Raw genomic sequence first — 17,158 nt, forward strand, 5'->3', positions numbered from 1 at the left:
AGTCAACCAAGCAACATCAACAAGAGGGTATAAACTAAGTATACTCTGTTGTGGCAAACTACTTAAGATAGGATATTATTGGTCTGAAATTCCTCTGTTTGACCAAGATTAGTATAAAGAAAATATCTTTGTATATCAATACTACCACACCATAATCTAAATTTACTTTCTTCTGTTCTTGCTTATTGATGTGTAAAATGATGTTTTAAAAACAGGTTTGCCAGTTACATAATATGCAGCCTGCGACTTCAACCAGCTTGAATCTCATTAAATTCTGTTTGGTCTAGTATTTAGCTCGGCTAATAACACCCTACATTGTAACACAAAATAGTTCTGTAAAAGATGCTAACAGCCAAAATTGGACTTAATGACCCCTTAGGTTTGTATAGGTTATAGAAAAAGTGAAATTTCATATGCAATAGTATTTTGTTGTATTCAACGGCCACAATTAATTTGCTTATGAGACTATTATGACACTGCAAAACGGCATGTCAGTTGATCACAAAATCATGACATTGCCTGTGCATTTCCTAGCCACACTAATGAGTCATGGTGAGCTGGATTTAAGCATGTAGTCTTTCCCCATCAGTAGACAATTTTGAGTAATGTGATATGCCTTCAACAAGTTCATGTCTGGCACAATTGACTTCATGAACACAGTTTTTTGTCCTTTGTTATCATGTTAATCACTAACTTGAATGATAAGGCAGATATAACTTGCTATCTTGCTTCCTAGTCATTGTGAGTAAGATCTCCACGAGGGCCCTTAGCCTGTTGATTTGTTTGTTGATAGCATGTACTTAGGCAGTCAAAATTGAAACAAGATAACATTATCAAAATGTGACCTTCAGTTTTAGATAAATAATTATTTGAAACTTTGAATACTGTTGTCTCACATCTAGATCACATGTATTGGTGCTGGCTGCTTGGTGGGGTTAATTAACCTGAACCCTGCCCCAAACCCCCGGTGGTGGGATAATGATATTTATTTGACTAATCATAGTAAGAAAACTAGTTATATGGAGAATACTGAACATTGTCCCGTGTTATACCATATTTATGAAACGAGTGAATAATACCATTCATGAGATTCAGTGATATGGTATTACACAGGATATCATTTAGTATTTTATTTATTACTCACCCAACATTAGAAAAATAATATCTCAGAATTCAACTTACATAATGAGTGCATTATGCCATCATAACGGGCGTCACACGTATGATTACATTTCTTTTATGATTGTCAATATTAGTCTATTTAAGTTGATTTGTTTTTAAATATACAAGGGGGTATGAAAAAGGGACCAAATGATTTCAACCAACATATTATTATATATTATACTTATACAACTGCCAAGTTGGCATCTATACAGTTTGTTAGATCTTAGAGTAAACTTCATTATGTTCAGTCCAACAAGCTTGAAACAATTCTTGGTATATCAGTACAACCTGTACTGATTGTTGTATCATAATCCTTCTGCTAATTTTTTAGTGTAGTAAAAATATGTAAGCCATATAAAGATGTGTGCACAGTTGTGGCCTTGTACCCTCATGTAGGATATCAAATGATTTGGATCAATATTACAGCCTTGTATTGAGAAGACCAGTATCATGTTGCAGTGGGGTGTTTCAGTATCATCATCCCCAGTGTTTAATGCTCCTGACCTTCTCCATTCTTTCAGAACTTGCTAACTATGAGAAGAATGTGAACCGAGCCATGCACAAGTACAATGCATACCGGAAGGCAGCAGGTGCCATTGCAAAACATACTTCAAGGATAACAAGTGGAGCTGAGGCCAAGAAACTGGTAGGTGCTCATGATTGTCTGGTTCAGACTTTATAATTACAGAATGCTATCATATAGCAGGAATATTGCTGAGTGCAGCATTAAATTACAAACATGAATATTGATTTAAAGATCATCTTTCTCATGTATATGTGAAAAAAGTCAATAAATTGATGCTTCTATTCTTTTGCTACAAGTAACCATGATTTAAGCTATGCACTTTAGGGCTCTCACGAGTCCAAAATTTGGGTCTCGAGTACTCGAGGTGTCAGACCCGACTCGGACCCGAGTACCCGACAATTTGGGTGCATATCTGAAACCAACATTCAAGCATACACGTCGCTGTTCCAACTTCCAATCTACGAATAATGCAACATGTATATGTGAATCCAAACGTTCCTGAATAAAGCAATTGATATACAATGTCAATGGAAGTATCTATTACCTTTTTATTTGCAAACAGAATGTGAAGGCAACGTAAGTGTCACTGTGACCCAGTTCTACGCGATCAATTATGTGATTAATATTCATGAGCTGGGCCCGCGATACCTTATTACGCCTGTAAATGCTGTAATATGATTGGATGTGTCCGGGAAAAGAAACCAATCAATCTACTTCTCTTTTCTTTTGGTTTTAAGTTTGACCGCTTTCAAGATTATCTAATATTAATATGTCGTTGCAGTTATGACATATTAGCAACTTTTAAACATTCACCTGGACGATAAGTCACATAATCAATTAACCTTAATCACGGTTAAAAAATGCGGCAAAACAGGTTCCAAAGCTGGAAGATACATAGATAAAGCATTCATTGATTGGTGCTGCATTAGATACTAGTATCTTGTAAAGATGGATCGACTATGGAACTTAAAGAATATGTAAAACAGGATTGATGTTTATTTGAGACTTCTTATAGTGAAAGCGGTTTGGTTTCAAACTAAAGACTAACCATTTATTGAGTAACACTACACGCTGTATTTCTTCTTTCCGAAACTCTGCTGAACGGAGATCACGTCAATGGTATTCATTGTGATTAAAATTTTCACTATTAAGGATATAGGTCTCCAAGTGTGAATGTTATTTTGAATGCGTGTATGTATGTGTTGATTGTTGAATATGTAACACTGAAATACGCTGGATAAGAACGACTGAATATCTATGTAGAAAACAAGTTGTTCAAACATAGGTATAGTTGGCAGGGACAGTGATACAGCCGTGAGTGGCTACACTTGTCCACGCTTCCGTAGTTAGGGCAACGGCAGGTACTGTTTTGGGTACTGATATTTTGTTCTCCTTGCAAACTTCATACGACTTTATGAGGTAGTATTGAATTGTCGCAGTACATGGGACCTGGTAATTTGGGTTCAATGGTTCACAGAAAGCCCTGAAACCCTCCCTTTTAACAAGACTTAATGGTCGCATGTCCTTAACGCGCTTTTTGCGTAATACCTTCATACCATTTCCTGTCAACAGGTTTGCGACTTTTGCTATCAAACTTACCAAACTGCCCCAGCGTTGCTTGTTGAGCTGGTTTTCTGTCTACAGTGCTTATTGTGGGTGCTTACAGGACAAATGCTTGCGTAACTAAGGGAAACGCCACAAAGACGGCATTTCGTATTTTGGCCACTAAATCAAGATAAAAATGCGTCCAGACATTGGATTTTTTCTCACGATCATCCATCTTGATTGCATGAGATGTTTAGAGGTATCTCCCCTGCGAGTCCTCGAGTCCATTCAATTGGACTCGAATCCTGCTTTACCCGACTCGGCCCCGAGTACCCGAGTACTCGTGAGAGCCCTAATGCACTTAGAACAATGCCCTTGATCATGGTGATTGTATTCAACTTGTTGACCAGTGTAAGTTATCCTATCCGTTTCTACCGGTACAACAGCTGGAAGCTTACATGACAGTCTTGCTTTTTAACAGAAAGTAGCATTACAAAAGGGGAATATTTTTTGCCAAATGGCTGTTATTGATAAAGTTACATTGGCATTTTAATTTCTACCACTTGTTCTCTCAAAACAAATATAACTTGTAAATGGCTTTAATATTTGTCCAACTGTCTGCAGCATTGATTATGGCGAATACAGTATACTGTTTATATTATAACACAGATTATTATAGTGAATACAGTTTACTGTTGATAGAGAGTGTATCATGGTGAATACAGTATATTTTATACAGAAGAAAGCATTTGATTTTCCTACTTCAGGCCATATCCACCCAAGAAACATATGCACTTTTAGCTCCAGTTCTGTGGTTCATCTTCCTTCAACAATGTTGGTGATATGTGATGTAATTCCTTTCAGGATGGAGTTGGAATTCAGATTGCCAAGAAGATTGATGAATTTATTGCAACAGGCAAACTCCAAAAGCTTGAAAAGGTATTAGTTGACTTCTATGCAGTACAAAGTTATAAACTCTTCAGTGAAAACCAAGTAAACCAAACCATGAATAATTGGCTGTTGAAAGAGATGACCCAAGAGATTAGAGCTTTAGAAGCTCATAAACCTTTGGACAATCACCTTTGCCGTACTATGTTTGTTATTGACTATCAGTTATATAACAACATTCAGTCCTGTCGTATGACTATAGTTAATATTTCTTGGACTGACTGTTTAAATGTAGTCAATTGAAAGAAATGGATGTTATATATATATTGACTGGAAGCAAAGAAATGGTATCATAATTGCTCTTATTCTGTGTCTGTAGACATGCTTTTTTTCTTTTACTTTTTTGATTTCACCATTTCAGATTCGTGCCAGTGACACAAATACAGCCATTAATGAACTGACAAAGGTCAACGGCATCGGGTAGGTATTTATGCATATCAATGTAAAATGTAACCTTCATCTTGAGAGAATAGGTACAATATATTATGACTCCTAAGAGGCTGCTAAAGTACCAATCAGCATCTGGGGCCATGTGATCGTATCATGTGGTGACCGGTGAGGATTGGTTGGCTACATTCTGAATTCATGGATATTTGCTGATGCTATCACCCACACAGGCTAATACCTGCTAATACAGGCCACCATTATGTAGCCATTGAATTTATGGGTATTCCATTTAACCACCTCAGTGGTCTAGTGGTTAGAGCATCTGTCCAGAGTCAGTGGTTCAACCATCAGGACTGTATCATTCAAGAAAAGGGTTAAAGATGGTACTCCTTATTGTCCTGCCTGGTGGTCAGTAGCCAGGACTGATTGGTTCTGAGTCTGTACTGTATGTGATTTCCATGATAGCATGGTATTTCAGTTAGCTGGCCCTATTAAACTGGTATTAGTCCATACTAATGAAAGCAGACATTTTCATGTGCTCTATAAGTGACCTATTCCATTTACATTCAAGATTGTGTTCTTTGTGAACTCATACTGTAATCATAGTTATTTTGGCGTGGGATTAATTTTCACACTTTTAGCACAAAAAGATCATGCATCAATAATCATACCAAGCGAAATATTCATGGTCAAGTCATGACAAATACTCAAGTAGTAACAACATGCAATTTGTTTAATGCAGCCAATCAACAATTTGACCATGTAAACAACGCGTGTTCATAAACAACAAACACTACTTCATGATTTCTATGTTCAAATATCGTATGTACTAGTATACACTCTTCCTTAATTCGTTGTCAGTTGATCTCGCACATGGGACAGGTGTTGTCATGTTGACACAAGTATAATCCCAGCTCTCTCTGTGATTGTTTTTAGTAAACACAATTCAATTATGGCGACTAGCTTTGATCATTGCATGTCTGTCGGCAGTGAAAACTTTCTGATAGATACCATCACTGAGGTGTTTGAAATGCGCGAAAAAACAACTGCGCTAACAGGTCTTCTGTGAACTCTCCACGAACATTGCACCCTGTGAAAATATATACGATTACAGTAGTCTGCAATGTCAAATACTATTTCAAAATTAGTTTGTTGTCACATACACGGTATTTCTGTAATCAGTAATCCTGAATAGTGGTAGATTATCTTTCCAATTCGCAATGGAATTTGAATATTTTGGGGCATTTATGACAGTGTCAATGAAAAAATTGTGTGTGTCTGTCAGGGTTACTCAGTATGCAATTACTTTTTACAGTTGTACCTTCAAAAATAAAAAAGATATTGGAGCCATTCATTTTTCATTGTTCTGAGCACTATATCCATGCTCATTGGTTTCCGATGTGTGAAGCCCATTTCTGGTGTCCCTCGATGTGATATTGCTGGAATATTGCTAAAAGCGGCGTAAAACTGAACTCACTCACTCACTCACTCACTCACTCACTCACTCATTGGTTTCCGAACCATGAAGATCCGGGATAGAATTGATCTTCAGTAACCTGTTTGCCATAATACAAACAGGATTGGGTGGTCATGCTCACTGACTTGTATCCTAATTGTGTAGATCGATGCTCATGCATCTGGATCTTGGTTGGTCACTGGATTGTCTGGTCCAGATTCGATTATTTACAGACTGCCACCATATAGCTGGAATATTGCTGAGTGTGGCAAAAAGCTGAACTCGCTCACTCACTCATTGTTTCACCAAAGCAGTAAACATCTAAAACCTGGATCACTTCAGGCTTTCCTCCTTCATTAAGCTGACGATATGACTGGAATACTGTTTGCACTCACATGTTTAACATGGTTTATCTCACTGAATGTATGACATCAAAGTACTCACGTCAGTTTTTGTAATTGTTTTTGTTGAACTTTGAAGCTGTTGAAGTAAATATAATTTATATAGCCAGTGTAAATCTCTTTAAAGAGTAGGTACAGCTGTCGATATTGTAAATCGATTTGACATCATTTTTATTCTGCTTTGGCACGATGAATGATATGGTTAACAGAACCCATGTCAGTTATAGTAGGTCAAGTGCCATGGAAAATATAGTATTAGTTTCTGGTCAAACTTCAGCTAGACTTTGTCATTTCCCTATGGCTTTACATGTCTGGATTCTTGACATTGTTACTCTTCCATAACTTAAAAATGAAACGAACAACTTTATGGATGACAACTTCTTATTTATTGCATAAAGCGACTTTTCGATGTAGATTCTTACATCGTTATCAAGCTAAAAGTGAATACAACCAGATGTAGAGTGGTATATATACACAGTATGTTTTGACAACAGTAGATTAACATTAACAACAACATGTACTTGAACATAATTATGAGAGGCCAGTAGGAGACTAAGAACAACAAATGAGACTGGGAACAAAGCCAATAAACAAGGGTGATTAAGTTGTAATAATTAGCTAATTGGATGCTTTATAGAGTCTATAGTTTGATTAGTTCTTCATTGGCCGATGGTATGTAGTATCCTTGGTCTCTGTTGATCAAAGGTTTGTGGCGGCGGATTTCGATGGCTTCCAAGAGTTTTCTGTTTGTGAAGTCCTGATTCTTGGTTGATAGGATTTCAAATTTGTAGAAACTATTGTGCAGTTTGCATGTGACAACATTCTCTCATGTCAGATTGACTGCTGTATCAATCTTGTGTACAAACAACCCTTGTGTTTGACTGTCTGATACATGCTCCTGTTTTACCTTGCAATGGGTCTTTGAATGGCATTTAGAAGTGATACACATAAAGGGTGAACATTTATTGATGCCAACCTCTGTAATATACTAGCCACATAAAGAAACTGTGCATTGTCAAAATATTATCCCAGTTGATAAGGACGATAACAATGTCAAAGGTACATATAAACTTTAATGGAGGGATCATGAGACCATAATAAGTCGGGAGAATTTCAATTGAAAAGTCAATCACAATGACGTCACGAGTCCACAAGTGGAACAGGGGTCAAACGACCATGTCACAAGCTCAATAACGGGTATGTCCACCATCGGCATTGAGAACAGCAGTGCATCGACGACGCACAGAGCCTATCAAACGTGCAAGGAAGGCTTGTGGGATGTCACGCCAGATTCTCTTAAGTTCTGTTGCAAGGTCAAGGACGTTATCTGGCGGTTGAGGAAGACGGCGTAGACGTCGATCCATCTCGTCCGAAACATGCTCTATCGGGAGAGGTCCGGTGAATTTGCAGGCCAAGGCAGTAAGTCAACGTTGTGGTGTTGCAAGAAATCCATAGCAACCCTTGCATTATGAGGCGGGCATTATCCTGTTGGAATGTTAACCCCGGGCCATGACGTTGCAGAAAAGGAATTGCCACAGGTCGAAGAATCTGATCCCTGTAGCCCACACCAGTTAAGTTGCCCTGAACAATCACCAAAGGAGTTCTTTAGCGTCCTGTTATTCCACACCAAATCATCACGGAACCACCAAAGCGATTCCATTCCAAGACACAGGCCTGTGCATAACGTTCTCCCACGCGTCTATAGGCACGTTGACGTCCATCACCATGGGAAATGTTAAACCTGGACTCATCTGTCAAAACAACATTTCTCCACCCAAACAAGGGTCAGCAGACATGATTTCGGCACCACATTCGGCGAGCTTGTCGATGACGTTGTGTCAGGATAGGCCGTATGGCGGGACGTCATGGTCTGATCCCGTGATGACGTAAACGTTGTCGAACTGTGTTGGGGTATATACGGCGAAGTCCTGGGATGGTTCGGGCAGTCATCACTGCAGTCTGAAACCTGTGGCGAAGATGGGTCACCCTTATCCATCTGTCCTGTCTTGGCGTTGTTACACGTGGATGTCCAGAACGTGACCGATCGATGACGTCATTTGTGTTCTGGTAGCGTCTCACCAGTGCAGAAATGGTGTTCCCGGTGGCAGTGGAAATGTGCAGCCACTTGTCGTTGAGACATTCCCCCATGGACTATCCCAATGGCACCGTTTAATTTTTTGAACGATCACAAGGGCAGGGGTTGAGCTTTCCAAAGTGACAGTATTGTGTGGCATTCATTTGCTCTGTTTCTCTTTCCCGGAATGCACGTGCAACGACGTATTGCACGTCTCAAGGACGAACCCATTGACATCACGGAACGTGGGCACGTGCATGCATGTTGGATACATGTCACTAATCTCTGAGTAGATATCCTTATGTGTCTACACAGGTTTAATAAATTTAGATTTTAAGTTTTTGTATGCACAGTTTCTTTATGTGCCTAGTATATGAGGGACCTGCAATTTCAGAGTACATGTATATTCTTACTTCACCTGATGAAGGATTAAGAATAAGCTTTGAAATGTTGTGTCCTTCATATTACAAAAGTTGACATCCATAAATTTTCACCCCTTAGGTATAAATACTGCTTTGTTCAATAAACCATGTCAGATGGTGTACATGTATTTAACCTGCTTATGTTTTGTATAGTGTGTTTCGGCTTTGAACCGAAAGGCCGAAGGTTTGTATGCTTAAAACAGTTTATGGGTTTTAAGATTAGCTTGATATTCAATTTGTATTCTTTGGTTGTTTATTTAGTGATATGTTATGAATGATTTATTTGTTTCTTGAAATTTATATTATTAACTTGATATACCTTATATTAAAGGAGAATCGATATGTAACTTTCAGTGGCAGGAGAACACACCTTGCAAAAACATGAAAACAGGTGACTTTCTTGTATCAAATGTTGACAGAAATGGATCTGTGGACGTATTCAGTATTGATTGTTAATTTATTGCATAATAGACAACAATCAACATTATTGAAAAAATGTGAGTGCATATTGTTTTTGAAATGTGCATATAATATATTAATGAAATGGAGTGGATTGGAAAACAAGCCTGTGGCTTATATCAAGTCTTACATAGTTGTGTTTAACAACCTGCTGTTATGCATCCTGTAAATGAAGCATGATGTATCACTAAACACTCAGTCATGGATACAACCCACCTATTGTGGCATCATTGCGTTGTATGAATGCTTAGTCTGTCATGCTTCCAACAAATGTATATCCAGTGCGTCATCTAGCTACCGGGTCGGTGGGGTAGCCTAATGGTTAAAGCGTTGGCTCGTCACGCCAAAGACCCGGGTTCGAATCCCCACATGGGTACAATGTGTGAAGCCCATTTCTGGTGTCCCCCGCCGTGATGTTGCTGGAATATTGCTAAAAGCGGCGTAAAACCAAACTCAGTCAGTCAGTCAGTCATCTAGCTACCTGTATGGATTGGTCTTCAGTACCCTTGCTTGCCATTACAGACAAGTAATGAGATCAGGTGGTCTGTTAACTGATATGGTTTAAGCATGTCATCTTTTCCCAATTACTAGGTAAATGCTCGTGATTTGAACCACTGGATTGTCTGAATAAGATGTAGTTATTTCTAAACCACCATCACATAGTTGGAAAATTCAATTCCATGAGTTTTTCCCTTCTTCACTCTCTACAACTTCAAGACCAGCATGTCCTGCTGTGTGTGGGCAAGCTGCTGAGTTGTGGGGGTGTTGTAGTCATGATGTCCGTGTCACTGTCACCTATACGTAGTTCCTGACCGAGTGTGGTTTTGCATTTTGATGTGTCCAGTCCTAAGCTATGTCATCAGCTGATATTTACTTGGGGATTATGAGCTACCGTGACTGTCACATCTGTGACTCTGTTGAAACGTTTTCCGAATTTTGTCAGTTACACAGCAAGAGTCACCTTTCATTGCATTTCAGCTAAATGAATAAACTGTTTAAGTTGAATTAAACACTCACCAAATATGATAATCAGTTACTTTTATTGACACAACCCAGGTAAACATGTTCATAACGCAATGACAGCATTGCCATAGACTAAGAACTGTTGTACAGTTATGAACACAGTCGATTGGGAGGGCTCAGTTTATGCAAGTACAGAAAAAGTCATTCCCGTTACAATTACCTGGTCTATACTATACTTAGTCAAAACCAATAACATGTATAATATGCTCAGGTTGATTATCATTAGTAATATGAAACGTGGATATATTTTCCCTCAGCTATGTGTTCTTGTCTGATTATGTTTTCTCTTACAATAAACCTTTTGGCATTTTGACAGTTAAAAGACGATATCTTTCAAGTCTTTCCCAGCTGTGGGAGAGTGACATATTCTCAGCAAATATGTTAGTTTTTGCACATAACTCAGTAATTAGTTTCTACTGAAATGATCCAATCCAATCTTGTCACCCTTTGTGTTTTCCTTGACGATTGTTTGATCTAAAACATATGAACGCATATATACAACGTAGCAGAATGTAAAGCTGTTAATACATATACACTACACAAAAGAATTTCAGTAACTTGTTTTTGCTAGTGTAAATGTCCTAACATCTTCAACTGTCAACACCATTCTGTTGTTCTATAGCTTCTTTGACCAGTATATATGGACTGAAGGCTTCAAACCTCAACCACCTAAAATCTAGTTTGATAATTATCATTAATATCAATTTAGAGTTAATTGATACATCGGATTCTGACCATGGTCCCTAGTATGGTGATCTACCTTCAGTTGTTGGCGATCTATAGCCCGTTTTTATACTGTGTTGTCCTAATTTGAAATCCAATTTTAGACAGAGATGCTAGTTTTATTTCTTGATACTGTGATATTCTAGTTGATTTTACTGTCTTTCGTCGACAGGTTTTTATAATTTACATGTATTTATGGTGAATTCAAAACTTGTTATAGTCACAATATGGCTGAAATATTGCCGATGTGACTTAAAATCTTAACTCACTCACTCACTCGGATTCTGAAGTTAGTCTGCTGGAAATGTTATATACCTGGACATTGTTTCCAGTTTAAGATACATATAGTCCCACTGCCTCTTTTTTCTTAAATCTTAGTCATGTGTTGTGATAGTTATACTGTCAATGTACTTACTTGCATTAAAGATTTAAGATGACAACTATTTGAATAAACATGGTCATACTTTCTGTGTAATACCATCAATACCAACGTAGAAAACCTATATTGGTCATTCAAGCACAGATGTTATTTGTTATATGGTTGTGTTTAATGATCAATTTCATGGCGTGTCTTGAACATGGCCACTGAGTGATCAGCAACATGTGGCTCTCAAACTGTCATTGATTCTTCCTTGAAGTTTGGAGCAACATGTTTCTGACAGAAACTGAACATATGGGATGAATGAAACCTTTTGTTATTACATGGTATAGATTTTGATTTGCCATTCTTTCCTATGATCTGCATACTAATGTTGTCTTTCTCTGATGTGTACATCTGTATCAACACAGAATGTACACACCTGTTCACAACCTCAAAAAATCAATCTGTTCTTGTAGTTGTGATTAGATTTTAGATATGGCCACCTTGCCAGCCATTTTAGTATATGCTGAAGAAGGTCTATTCATGCCGTGGTCAGAACAAAAATGTTGTGATTTTGACCTAAAATGATAACAACTCTAAATGTTATTATGTCTCAGTTATCCATCTTTTAACAGCTTGATGGCATAGTTTAAAGGTTTATATAGATCTAATGATGAGTTGTACTGTGAACACCTCTAGTGTTCCCTCAAGGATTCAGAAAGGGCAGGGTAACTTTGAAGGAAAGGTCACTTCATAATCTAAAGACCCGTGAAGATTCGTGGTAAAATAGGTCTTCAGCAACCCATGCTTGCCACAAAGGCGACTATGCTTGTCGTAAGAGGCGACTAACGGGATCGGGTGGTCAGGCTCGCTGACTTGGTTGACACATGTCATCGGTTCCCAATTGCGCAGATCGATACTCATGCTGTTGATCTCTAGATTGTCTGGTCCAAACTCGATTATTTACAGACCACTGCCATATAGCTGGAATATTGCTGAAGCGTGGCGTAAAACTAAACTCACTCACTCACTCATTCATAATCTAAAGGGTCATGTTGGTGAGGATTATTAAAACAATAACAAAATACATATTAAGACAAACACAATGTTATAATTTTCATTCTCAAGCTCATTTATTACTCTTCTCTCATTTTAATTTAAGACTATAATTTGAAAAAAGTATGTTAAGACATTGATATGTTAACACAACACAAGCACAAGTTAACTTCCTGCCCACTTCATTTCCAAATACCTCTGCTATAAGCATTAATGCTTGAAGTAACTGATAACTGATGGTTTGGATATGGTGGCAGCTAGGGCTCAGACGGGTCCAAAGTTTCTACCCGGGTACCCCATCCCCTTATCCCTACCTGGATACCCGTTATGTTAATTCCTGACATCAAAATTGTAAAAAATGGCAATATATTCTTCAGCTCACTGGTTAAAATTTCGAGTTTTTCAATATCTTAACCATGTATTATATTCAAAAGGTGTCAAATCTTTAAAGACAGCACAACTTTTTATTCATGAAAGAATAACATATAACATTGTTTAATCTATTGGTTACATGATCATAACAGGTCCGGGTATCGACACGGGTGCCCAGGTCCAACTCATTACCCACCCATTCCGGGTATCCGGTTTACCCATCCCAGCCCTAGTGGTAAGCCCTATGACAGTGTATGTGAGTGTTCAGATATGGGTCTTAGGTCGCAGCATTGAGATCACTTTGTTGAATAGGACCTTTAGACTGGGCATATAGTAAGAGGTGACAAAGTGAATCTTGTCGTCAGATTCTGTGACTTGCTGGTTGTGCACATTGTGTTCTGATGACATAGACAATTGCTCATGCTTTAAGTCTCTGATTTGCCTAGTTCGGCCTTTGTGAAGCATTACTATATATTATATTTTTTAGGGCATTCAGATTTTCATTGAAACCACTTTGACTCTACAGCTTAATATGGCTGAATTCACTGACATAATGAATTGGTTGCCACATCCATTTTTCCTACTATTTTATGTACATGGTATATAGCTAACAGTTGTGATGGCAGATGTATGAGAATTGCATTTCTATATCAACTGCAGTGACAGAGAAGGTATACATCAAAATGTTCCAAATACACAGACAAGTGTTATATTACAGAGATTTAAACATGTCTGTTTGTGTAGACACCTTCAGGTCTGTTGTCAATTGTTTAATGGAATCCTTTCAGTAGTATTGTATTGATTGATGTTCATGACACAGGCAGTTTCAGTCAGGTCTATGCTAATAGTTTTGCCTTACAGACAACACACCATTCTATTTGTTTACCAAAATACAGCCTCTGAATTTCAGGCTTATCTGCCAGCCTGTGACACCCAAATTGTGCAGTGGTCAAGTGAAATTCTAATGACTAGTAGCATTTGAGGGCTATAATTTTGAAGCAGTTCTCATTACTTCCACTGAGCATGCTGAGGCTGCAAATTGGAGCTGAATAAAACTGAAAGAAACTGTAAACATTGTTTATCTCGTTCAATATGTTTAAACAGGGCTAGTTTCTAGCCATAACAACATAATAACAACATACTACTGTGCTGGTTAACTTTTCCAAATATACTGGTATACTAAACAAACTAATATTTCATGTTAAAAATATACTACCAACACAAAGCAAGGTAGCATGTAGCATCACTAAGGGTTACACTTACAACACTGTGGTGTGGCATCTGGACACAACGGCTGGTGTAATATTGGGTAAATCAAAAAGTGTAATCTCTCATCTGCCAGACAAGTACTTTCAAACAGGTGGTTTTGCAATGACACTTGGGTGTGCTAAGCCTACAAAACTCTCACTACATAGATCACACTTTTGGCAATACATCAAATCTGTTCCTGTTATCAATAGAGAATTCCATACAACATGAAGGTGAATTTCAACATCTTCCATTTAAAACCGACTTAAGCAGCCAGCCTAAAAGTTAGGCATCATTTGAAGCATATGACCCCAACAGCCTACCATGGGCAGCTAAGATTGGGTAGGGGTGCAACAATAGGGACAAGTTGTATACCAGTAACTTTACATTGTGTTTGCAGACGAATCAAGATTTTGCCTTGAATTCAAGAATGTGACAAAATGTTGTTTGCGACACAGAAAAGGCAATAATTCTTGACCATATTGGTATGTGGGTGGTAGCATCATGGAATGAGGCAGTATTACTCGTGACAAGCAAACTGTTGCATTTGTACCCCATTATTGAAACTTGTAATATTTGAGGGCCTGGGTAAATTTGATGTTTCTGTGACAGATGGTGGTGTAACGATTAAGCAATCCAGTTCACAACTCCATGTGCTAATGTGCTACATGAATTACAACTTATTTTGATGTAAAACATGTAAATATGTAAGGTTTTAAATGCTAAAAACTGTTGAAAAGCCAGCTTACACAGATTGTCTAGAATGTCCCTCTTAGATATAAACAACATGGTGCACTCTATCCTATAGGTTTCTGCCCTACATTAGTCCCATCTTCCATCTCTGAAATTTGAAAGCAATCGACTGTTTTCAAATAATATATAAAATATTAAATGTTTGAAAGTGTTTGTGATGTAATAAAGTCTTTGTGCTGATTTTTTATTCATGTGCAAGAAGAAAGAATACGAAGATGCAATTAAGGACTGTCATGATACAAATCCTGATGTATGATAGTATCTGATGGATCAGACTGACAAATGTGGGGCAGTGGGGTAGCCTATAGTAGTGTCGGAAATAGAAAAAAACTGTATTTTCTCAGTTATCTCTACAATTTATGTAGTTGATATGTGCAAGTGTGAAATATCTCTTAAACGAAGTTCGGCCTAACTACAGTCTCAATGGTAGGGATACAAGAAACGTAGACAAAACGTTTTTCTAAGTCCAAAACAAATTATTTGGAACAGACCATGGCTGTATGCAAATTAGTGTGCGACGATATTGTATTATAAAGGACACTTTTTAAGTGACCAATTTGAAATTAGACGTAGCTTCATTATAAACGATAGCTGGCATAAAAAATAATAACTTTTATGCTGAAACTATTAAGGATGTAGCTACCATGGAGTCTCACTGTCACTATAAAAAGAAACAGATAGGAGGGTTCGTCTCAAAAGCAAAACCTGGACGGGTGTCGCAGACAATCGTTGGGGTCGGGCTTGGGGATAGGGATATCAGCTAAGATACGATAATCCTTTAGGGCAATTATACTGGGGAAGTACACGGCATGTCATAACAATTTACAAATAATATCCAGTCCTGTCGATCTTCGCGATCGGGTGGTCATGCCACCTATATATTTTGAGACATTTAATACGATGCGTTTCTATGGTTATTATCAAGGTATCAAACTCTTTTGAAAGAAAGACACAATGGTATCTATATATTTTGAACATTTAAAACTTTATCAGGTATCAAAGACATATCTCAACATAAACTTTATAAGCTGTGTTAGTTAATCAATAGATGAGGCATAGTCAACACACATGAAAAATCACAAAATATCGTTGAGATTATCCCTTGGGCGCCTGTAGGCAGCACATGCATTTCATGCCAGGTGTGTCGACGGTCCGTCGTCATACCTGGCTGAGTGACCTAATTGCCATCAATAGTCTGATATATTGTTTTCAGCAGCTATTCGTATTTTTTGTAAGTTTTGCCCGATTTTACGAGTAAACATGCTTTTCTGGACATCCTATTACGCATCCTACTGAATGCCAAGTTAGGCCGATGTGGGTTATTTTGACATATGCTATTTGCAGTTGTGTAAATTTTAGGGATACAGAGTAAGAGCCTAAAAACAGTTTTTTTCTATTTCCAGCAATACTTTAGTGGTTAAAGTGGTGGCTCATCACACCGAAGATCCAGGTTTGATTCCCCACATGGGTACAATGTGTGAAGCCTATTTTTTCTGGTGTCCCAGGCCGTGATATTGCAGGAATATTGCTAAAAGCAGCGTAAAATTAAATTCACTCACTCACTGTGACAAGATTATTTATCTACTGTTATGTTTTTCCTAATGCAGTGCACATGTGTTTTTTCAGACCTGCTGCAGCACAGAAGTTTGTACAGGAAGGAATCATGTCAGTTGAAGGTAAGGTAGTGTTGAGGTATTCTCTCAGCTTCAGTGCAGCTCCAGTGCAGTGCCAGTGAAGTATTTACACTGTTTGTATCACTGTAAGCCACTTAATGTGATAATAGAGTCCATACATGTGATTCCATAGTTTATTGAACGCATATAGCATCTGGTCTGATTACTCTCTGCATTTGATTATCAGCATAAACTATGTTCTGATAAAATGTATTACTATCAGTTCCTTTATGCAAGGAAAGCAAATACTGTATATATTGTATTACATTATATATTCTTTGCCAGCTGTAGCTCATTTCATCGCTGCCTACTAATTGTTTAAACCTGTTTTTCTGTTATTTTGTAGATCTGAGAAAAAATTTGGACAAACTGAATAATTCACAGAAAATAGGAGTGAAGTAAGTACAAATATTCTGTCCACCTCATTGTTGAAGTACTCAGCTTGGCCGTATTCATCATCATCATCATCATCTGATCCATGATTATTTAACTAGAGTTGTTTCAGTAGCAAACTGGGTAACTACTTGAAGTTCTGTATCGTCTATATCACAGTGTGATTATTTAACT

General features: G+C 37.8%; 1 protein-coding gene across 2 annotated transcripts in view; it reads left to right on the forward strand.

Annotated features, from left to right (window-relative positions):
* LOC124291667 (DNA polymerase beta-like) overlaps positions 1-17,158 on the forward strand; it is a 29,883-nt gene that overhangs the window by 4,761 nt on the left and 7,964 nt on the right. For both annotated transcript variants that reach the window (XM_046728716.1, XM_046728717.1), the window contains exons 2-6: positions 1,686-1,810; positions 4,100-4,174; positions 4,545-4,603; positions 16,545-16,594; positions 16,938-16,989. In XM_046728716.1, coding sequence (XP_046584672.1) covers positions 1,686-1,810; positions 4,100-4,174; positions 4,545-4,603; positions 16,545-16,594; positions 16,938-16,989 — 361 coding nt within the window. The remainder of the gene's footprint in view (positions 1-1,685; positions 1,811-4,099; positions 4,175-4,544; positions 4,604-16,544; positions 16,595-16,937; positions 16,990-17,158) is intronic.

Source organism: Haliotis rubra, unplaced genomic scaffold, assembly GCF_003918875.1.
Source record: "Haliotis rubra isolate DU_JTF1 unplaced genomic scaffold, ASM391887v1 Scf5, whole genome shotgun sequence".
Taxonomy (NCBI): domain Eukaryota; kingdom Metazoa; phylum Mollusca; class Gastropoda; order Lepetellida; family Haliotidae; genus Haliotis; species Haliotis rubra.